At 52.1% G+C, this 8959-nt stretch overlaps 3 protein-coding genes across 3 annotated transcripts; 1 reads left to right on the top strand and 2 right to left on the bottom strand.

Annotated features, from left to right (window-relative positions):
* Positions 1–1218: 1218 nt before the first annotated feature.
* J4E90_010807 (uncharacterized protein) lies at positions 1219–2047 on the bottom strand (the record flags this gene model as incomplete). The annotated part of the gene is made up of 2 exons (XM_051440319.1): positions 1219–1887; positions 1958–2047. The coding sequence occupies 2 exons, from the start codon at positions 2045–2047 to the stop codon at positions 1219–1221; spliced, it is 759 nt and encodes a 252-aa protein (XP_051285853.1).
* Positions 2048–2969: 922 nt separating this feature from the next.
* On the bottom strand, positions 2970–3656 carry J4E90_010808 (uncharacterized protein; the record flags this gene model as incomplete). Its single annotated transcript, XM_051440320.1, has 1 exon — positions 2970–3656. One exon carries the CDS (start codon positions 3654–3656, stop codon positions 2970–2972), a length of 687 nt encoding a protein of 228 aa, XP_051285854.1.
* A 1383-nt stretch (positions 3657–5039) lies between these two features.
* On the top strand, positions 5040–6339 carry J4E90_010809 (uncharacterized protein; the record flags this gene model as incomplete). Its single annotated transcript, XM_051440321.1, has 2 exons — positions 5040–5045; positions 5176–6339. The coding sequence occupies 2 exons, from the start codon at positions 5040–5042 to the stop codon at positions 6337–6339; spliced, it is 1170 nt and encodes a 389-aa protein (XP_051285855.1).
* Between the last annotated feature and the right edge of the window lie 2620 nt (positions 6340–8959).

Genomic DNA, 8959 nt, shown 5'->3' on the forward strand with positions numbered 1-8959 from the left:
GTACCCGTCCGGCAACCCTTGGCGGCAAACTGTCGCGAAAGCATGTGAGTGTCCCCAGAAGCGAGGCGGTGGGTCTCAAGGCCGCCGTGGTGGGCTCGTGGAGAGGTCGATACTGTGGCACACGTCTGGCGTGGGGAAACTGGAATTGGACACAGCAGCATCGTTGGCTCGCACGCGACCAGCCACTTTCCACATATTTCGCATCCTTGATTGGCATTCCGCGCGATCTTTATTGACGGGTGGGATTGTACTTGTTTATCTCGACGTATCGTATGTTGTGCAATTCAAGCACGTTTCGTAGGATGCGAAAACCCGCCGGGCCAATGGTTGCGCTCCGAAGCCGGAGCCCTGACTACGCGTTTGGAGTAACCTAGGAGCGGATCATTGGTGCATCGCGCCCTATCAATTCTCCGACGGGCTTGTCTTGCTGACTCTATAGTGGATGTCCTGCTTGGTGTAAGAGCGAGTCAGCTTGGCTACTCTTTCTGTTCCTTCATTGACGTGTGCCTCTTCACTACCATGCTGGGCAATACTGTTGGCGGGACAGGAGTTCGACTAGATACGGCGACCTGTGGCAGACGGCGCAGCGAGTGCGCCACCGATGCTGTCACAATTAGTTCATTCGAGATCCACGGATCGGTCGATTCGCTTCGTACCTGAGCATGGCTGGGAACAGTCGCAAATCTTACATGGCTCAAAACTGTTTTCAGAGCACACCTCACGTCCTATTCAGCGTCCTCTAGGGACTTGTGCAACGGAAGTAAGCTTGCGGTTACTCAAACCTCATCCGTCAGACTAGCGACAGCAAACACGCCGAAGATATACACAGTGCACAACGTATACGTCGCACACAAGTCGAATGAGTGTCGACGTAACACATGCTACATGCGAGGCTCACGATTGTTCCACCGCTCTGTGCGACACCGTTTCTGTGCAACACTGCAGAGATGAGAACGTCAAGAATAGACAGTCGTTGTTCTAACCGGCCATGCATATGGTTTTCCTAGTGAAGCTCTATGCGGTCAGCTTACAATACCGCCGGAATTGACAATCCCAAGCCTGAAACTGTAAGCATCCATAACACCGAGAACGCATGTTCCTCTACGAACAAGACATTCCCCTCAGTCACAGATAGACTCCCCGAAAGTTCTCAGCGCAATGTACCTTGTGCACTTTAACATGCCCAGTCCAACCCTGCCCAACTAACCACACCCTCCCCTACACAGAAGACCCCCCATCAATCGAAATATTCTGCCCCGTAATACTCCTACTAAGCGCCAACACCCTAACCTGCTCCGCACAATCCTCCACCGTCGCCAACCTCTTCAACTTAGTATTCTGAATCGCCGCCTCCCTTTTCTTCTCTGGAAACTTGAGTCCCCATTCCGTAAGCAGCATACCAGGACTAATACTATTCACCCTTATCCTCGGCGCAAGAATAACAGCCAAGCTCTTCGCAAGATGTATCTGCGCTGCTTTCGTAACAGCATACGGCACGCTGCTCCCACTGGGCTTGACTCCCGCTACACTAGCTGTGGAGATGAATGTGCCTTCGGTGGAGGCTAAGGCGTCTTTCGCGGCGTAGGCGAGCCACATGTGTGTTTTTACGTTCATGGTGAAGCACTTGTCCCAGTCTTCGTCGTTTATCTGCTGTTCGATGTCCGTGAAGGTGGTCATGCGGGTCCAACCGGCGTTTGAGACGACGACGTCTAGGCGGCCCATTGTTGAGATGGTTTCTTGGACGAGGTTTTGGACGGAGGGCTTGGAGGACATGTCGGCTTGGATGAGGTGGAAGCGTGGGTTGGATTCGGAAGATGGGCCTGGGATTGAGGAGAGCTCTTTCATGAGGGTGGCGGCTCGGTCGGAGTTTGAGGAATAGTTTATCACCTGGGTGTGTTAGTTGCTCTTCTTGGTCACGGTATATGCTGGACATGTGACGGTAGGTTTGTATACATACTACGCGGAAGTCTGGTGCGAATACGCGTGCTATCTGCGCGCCCAGACCTGCTGAGCTGGCGGTGATGAGTGCAACTTTTGTGGTCGCCATTTTGTTTTCTTATTTGGATGGAATCAACACAGTGAGATTGGGACAATGACGGGAGTATAACAGAGCGACTGCTCCATATGTATCACCGCGGGGTGGACGCGGGGTTCCGCCATTGGACGCGGGTGCGGAACCATTCCGATGTGGACCCCTCCACCTCTCTTTGTTCTCCAATGTCTTCCGCTTCATCTTCTACCGCGTGCGATACGCGTCACATATGGTCCACAACTCTTTCCTCGTTAAGCTTGACCGCAGCCTTACAGTGTTGCCTTATTAGTGTTCAGGATTCAAAATGACACGCCCTGGAGGGCAATGGCAGAGATGTTTACCTGGACCTCGAATGGAATCTAACGCCACCTGACGCATTCGCATTCACCTCTGTCGCTGAGCTCCCATCTACTTCGATTCCTGCAGGCGCTGTAGGAGCTCATCTATCGCCGTAGGACTCGCCTCCACGTCTGGCCAACAGACATGATCCATCAGCGAGAGAACACACACCCCATTCTTTTCGCTCTCAACTCATCTCTCGTATTCCGCATCTCGGCATCACCCTTCCCCACAAGCTCTGAAGGACCAAGCTCATGGACCCGATATCCTCTTGGATGATATCGTTCGTCGCCTGGGACGACACCCCCAACCAGTCGCAGTAATAACGCGTTTGGACCCCACCTCTTCATAAGCGACGGCTTGACGTACCACGGCCTGTCAATATATTGACCAGCATTGGCCCGGCCAGTGCGCTCGTCAATCTCTGTGAACCAGTCCGGGCGTAGAAAGTACGGACGTGGGAGGAAGAAGTTTCGGAGCAAGAACTTGCGAATCTCGACCAATGTTTCTAAAACTTGGTAGTAGATCGCAGGTGGCTGTGGTATGCTTGGATATTGTCAGCATGATGGGTCAATCAAGTAAGAGCTCCATCTTCCACTCACTTCATCGCTTTCCGCAAGCGCGGCTCGAGTAAGATGTATGCCACGGTAAAGCTGAGAGGTTTCAGAGCGGAAGGTACGTTGAACAAGGCGACATCGAAAGTACCACGACCAAGCGTCGCGTTTGTCTCAGCAGGTACCATGTTCTGAGCCTCATATGCCAGACTCCACGCTTCTACCTCTTCCAGCCAGTGAAACCCGTCACGCCATCCTTGGCCCGCAGAAGGTAGAGTGTCGTACGATATCTTCATCGCCTCACCCATATCCTTCCAGTATACACCCATGGCACATCTCTCGAAGTCCGTCACAGTTCGCCACTCGTATCTGGCAGTCCACCTGATAGGCTCAAGAACGAAGAGGCTGAGCGTATACAACATATCGTCGTTTGATATCTTCCCGGCTTTGATATACCGACTATGAAGGTAGTTCATACGCGCTATACCACTGATGGCGCGTTCGGAATCAGGTTTGTTGATAATTGCCTCGGTCATGATAGTAGCAGTATCAGCAGCTCGTTTCGATGCTGTTTCCGGGCAAGATAGTTGTCCTGTTGCGACAAGCAGCTTCGAAATACTGGGGATGCCATAGGTTTTGAAGAGGGCGAAGAATGTGGATGTGTGGAAAATGATTGGGAATTCGAGTTCAGTAAGAGAAACGTGTACTGAATGCGCATCTTTAACAGTCATGCGACTCCATGATGAGCGGTCGGGGTACTAGGTTGTTTGTCAGCCTGGCGGGATTGGAAGTGTTGGTAGTATTGCTTTTACATTCAAGCGGTGAGTGAGGCCATCGCGACGCCTGTACCGGAGAGTGCGAACGAGAAGCCAGTAGGCACTGACGACGCTGAGTATCCAGAAACTAAGCCTTGTTGGAAGATGCAGCGTATTTGTGTGACTTGACGACGTCGAGTTCGTGGTTTGAACTGTGTATATTTCCGACATTGCAGCTTGATTCTGTGGATTCATACCAGACGCGGCTGACATTGAGGAAGCTGAGGTTAACATTGCAAATGATGTTCAGCCGTACTTAACTAAGTACGGTAGCGGTTGGTGCACTTGTGGGCGGAGGCTGAGGCACAGTTGCGCTAAGCTAGCCTAGGTAAAGTGGCACGCCGTGCGTTCCTACTGTGCGTCCTCAGGGTCCGTCCGCGGACTGCAATTGCATCATATACGACGGCAATTGTCTCCCGTAGAACACAAAACCTTCGAGTATCCACGCTCGGCCGCTGCGACTAGAGGTGTTGACTCATTCCTATCCTGGGACTCAATTCACCCTCCGTTTCGTCAATCATATCTAGAACGCGACTTGCGATGTCTAGATCTCGATTATCGTTCATAGTAATGCCTTCCGTACCTAAATATCCTTCTTAGTCCTCGCCAGGACATCTTCTTTTTTCCCCGCGCCTCACGCGTAGGGAAGGTGAGATGTGGCGGCTGACTACAACCTCGCAAGGGTCGACGTTTCGTTCCTTCCAATAAGTTGACCTTCCAGGAAGGATAATCAGACCTCCACCTCCACCTTTCGTCCTCAGTTGTGTCCTCTATCTCGACACCCGCATAGTGCCCTGCTTCGATTACGATAACATTAGCAGACGAGTTCCCGGTCCACGAGGAACGTTTGAACCGCGGCCACCGACGAACAGTCTAGATCGCAGGCTACCAGCGATAGCGCGCCCATCCAGCCATCGGGTCTGAGCGCATCAACCGAAAGATAATTACAGATAAATCTGCGCCCGATCTCACCGGTTTTGCTCAGCTCATCGATCCGTCACGGTCTATTGGACGCAGCATTCGCGGGGTGCAGTAAAGGACGATCAGGCTGACCAACGGGATCACCGAAGCCACAAGGCTGAGAATGCCATCGAACTGACAACTCATGAGTGCATACAGACCCCGCGTCTTGTAATGAGTGACAGCGCATGTGTTTTGAGCCTCATTTTGGGAGAAGTTGTCGTGATGGGTTAAAGGGAAGTGGTTTGTCTGAATTCTCGCAGGAATCAACAGGCGTCCTTTGCTGTTAGTACAATATGTCTGTTAGCGATAATTCTACCTTGGACGTGTCCCATGACAATGACGGTTTGGGTGGATACGCGTATGGCACGGGAGACTTAGCAGTCAGTCCTGAAGAAGTCTCGTAAGTTACATATCACCACCGAGTTTCAGTATGGCGCTGATAGTGTCTTGCAGCCCCTATGCAACCACGCAGATGGTGTCGCTGGAAGTCGGGCCAGAAGCAACCCGCTTCCTCGTCCACGACAGCGTCCTGAGCCGTAGCGAGGTTCTCGCCACAAAGTCCTATCCATTGGCCTTCGTCAAGCAGTCCGTACTTCTCCCAGAGCTGGATTTGAACACAGCGCACACTCTAGTGCACTACTTGTATACCGGCAAGTACCAAAGCCTCAACACTCCGGCATCATCCGACAAAGTCATACCCGAAGTCTACAAGCTCGGCGCGGGTGTATACTGCGCTGCCGCTCGCTACAAGCTACCAGGTCTTGCTGAGCTAGCTCAAAACAAGCTCAAGTCTCTCGACGAGGAGATGAGCATCTTCGATATCCTTACCGTAGCGAGAGACCACGCGTTCCCTTTGCTACCGGAAGACGATCTGTGGTATCCGAGCTATGTTGAACAGTCGCTCAACAATGCGATGGCGGACGATCCAGAGCCTTTCCGAAAGCCGGACTTCATTACGACGGTAGAGGGTAACAGCAGGCTTCTACAGCTCGTTTGGAAGACTGTGATGAGCAACTACGCTCGAGCGCCTGCGACGCCAGTTGTCAGTAACGAAGAAGCTTCTACTCCGACAGCGGAGGTCGTGCCGGAGATGTATGAGTCGGTTGGTGTTGAAGACGCTGTCCCTACAATCGCACCACCCAAGGTGGAAGACGTAAAAGAAGCGGCAACGAAACCGGTGTCAGAGACTGCTCCAAAGGATATCGTTGATGAAGCACCAGTTGCAAACGACGCGATCGATTCGAAGCCCACTGAAGAAGTCGCTCCAAAGCTTGAAGAAGCCGAACCCGTAGAGAAGCCAGCAACACTCGAACCCTTCACGGACGAACTGGACTTCAAGTCCTCAAAAACGTACCAGCAGATGGGTAACAGAAAGCCGGAACCAGTCAATACAAGTGACAAAGTCCCAGAGACGATCAAAGCACCCATTCACGTGCGTTCAGACTCGGTGATGCAGGTCGAGCAGCCCGTAGTCGCTTCCACTGATGAGAAGACGAAGACCGATGGTGTTGCGCAAGCGGAAGAAGGGACTGAGCGAGCATTGGCCGAGCTGGAGGAATTGAAAGCACCTGTAGCGCCAGAAAGTAAGAAGAGCAAGAAGAAGGCTAAGAGGGCAAAGTTGGCTGCTATGGAGTAGGATCGTGAGGCGCGCCTGCTTGTTGTCGTAGAGCGTATGTAGCTGGATATCGCAAGCTTGAACATCTACCTCCTAGGAGTCTGTCATGCATCAATGTTTTAACCAGCCTTCGCTTTTGGTGTTACTGTAACAGACAGTGTAAGTATTCATTCTGCTACTGATATGAGGTGATGCGGTTGGCAAAGACTTGTCCTGCGTCATCGGGTTAGCCAGAACGCACGGCCCCAAGCGCGCTAAAACGGCCCCACCCTTCTCCCCGCGGGGCCCTTCTCTGTCGTTCGCGCTCGAGCCCGAGGGATCTTTTCGCGAGGGTACTTTGGTAGTGTACATTGGGGGAGATATCCGGTAACGGTGGTTCCCGCGGGGCCCTCCTTCATGCTGCGCTGTCCACTTCTTTGCCTGACATCCGACAACTAACAAGGTCAAATCCCTCCAACCAGCGACTTTGAAGATAGTGAGCATGATGTATCTGGAGGAACGCTATTAGCCCATACATAGCCTATCAAACATCGAAACTATGCAGTTCGAGAGGCTTAACGATTCTAGGTAGGGTCTTCTCTATACAAGCGTATCATGTATCAAGATTTGGACCTGTCCTCCGCCGATTCTTGACGAGGAGGTTTTTCATCTGCCAGGCAACACCTGTTACTACTAATGCGTACATTCCAGCTCGTAAGGCAACACCTGACTCGCACGGAAATCCGAAATTTCGCGCTCGTCGTCCTCAAGCCGTCGTCGATGTCCTGTCGGCGCTATCTGCCAGGCGCCACTCGATTCGCATAACATTCAAGAATGGATGATTGCATGTAGCCACTCAAATCGCCATCGCCTCTGTCATTTACCAGGTCGACACGGCCCGAGTCATTACCACTGCCCTCCGTATACTCGACTAGAGGCTCGCGAGATCCCGGGCCCTCTTCTCCGCCGCAAGAATGATGTATATGTTTCTTGCTGATACCGCCGCACGTCTGCGATACCAACCCAGCCGGGATTGGTCGATCTCATCCGAGTTCCTGCAAGATCTTCGTCTGTACAGCATCAGCTATGAATGGCAAGTGAATAGACAATACAACACATACCGTGCACGAGCGTCCTGCCGCATTTGCAACATTGCCAAAAGTAGTACATCTTTGAGCGGTATTTATAGGTCAAGCCTATACCCGAAGACAGCACCATGACGAAGATGGTAGCCAAGCCGAATATTGCCTCTCTAGACCAGGGCTGGTTGGGATCGGCGGCATTGAAGGATCGTGTCACTGGAGAGGTCAGCACGTCGAGAGCTGTTGCGAAGTCAAGGCTGCTTTGCGCGTGGTATTCAATACCACAACCTAACGAGACAAGTGACAATGTAGAAGCAGACTCACTATTAATAATCAGGTGCTGGGTGGGATTGTAATATTCGGATTACCACAGTGGCAATGAAGAATTCTTCTATAGGTGTGGACGACGAATGGTACCAAGTGCCGGAACGGAGATATCCAGGGCTCAGTACTCCACTGGACAAGTATGAAGCTTTCAGTACTGATGTCGCCGAATGTTCTGGCCGGTAAAAGTATCTTTTATGGAAGCTCTTAGAACGGAAGACGCTGTGATTGGTCGTCTAGCATGGGCAACCTGTACGTAGGTAATCGAGAAGTTCGAGTCGTTGCGAGAACCGCTCAAGGGAGGTATGGGTTAAAGGACAACTGAATACACTTCTATTGAAGAGGAGAAGCAGGTAATGATGTTTGCGAAAGCTTGCCGAATGGCGACGGAAGAAAAGTATGCACGGGCAATGCCCTGAGAACATATAGGGATGTGTGAGTAGAGTGCTAATGTAATGCTAACAACACGCATCCCTTGAGACCCTAAGCTGGCATCTACGGCATTTGATGGATGAACTTTTGATGATAAGCGACAGTGTCTAGGTATTCATTGGAGGGATGGTGTATGCTCTAGGTGTTCATTGGATGGATGGTGTATGCATGGGGACGCCGTTCCGCCGCCTGCTCCACCTCATCGCATCCCTTAAGACCCTAAGCTGGCATCTACTGCATCCGATGGACGAACTTTTGATGATAAGCGACAGTGTCCAGGTATTCATTGGAGGGATGGTGTATGCTCTCGGTGTTCATTGGATGCGTGGTGTATGCATGGGCACGACGTTCCGCCGCCTGCTCCGCCTCATCGCATCATCCTGATCAGCCAACTTCAGGCTAGGCGGATCAGCTGCGGTATCCGGGGGCTTGGGATCAGGATGTACCCTTTGCGTTTCCGAATGACACCCACTAGGTACTTTCGCGCATAAGGTATTCTGGGCTAAGGTTGGCGGAGCCTAACGGGTTTTGGACTCGTGCTGGCGGCGCGCCACATTCGATACCCCTGGTACACGCTCCGTACCCATCCCGCATTATGATGACACTGCAAGAGAACAAAACCACCCAACCAGGACTTTGGTCAGACTCATGGCGGATAGAGTTCCAAGAACGGAGGAGCTGCGCTAGCGGTCATTGTATAACCAACCCAGCAGGCTGTACTGGGAAGGCGGTCAAGGGCGCGTGGCATTATATGCCGGCATGAGCGACTTTTAGACAGAGTGTCGAAGACGAATCTTCAAGGGGGGGGGGGGGGGGGGGGGGGG

The sequence above is a fragment of the Alternaria incomplexa genome, assembly GCF_024043165.1.
Source record: "Alternaria incomplexa strain BMP 0042 chromosome Unknown scaffold_27, whole genome shotgun sequence".
Classification (NCBI taxonomy): domain Eukaryota; kingdom Fungi; phylum Ascomycota; class Dothideomycetes; order Pleosporales; family Pleosporaceae; genus Alternaria; species Alternaria incomplexa.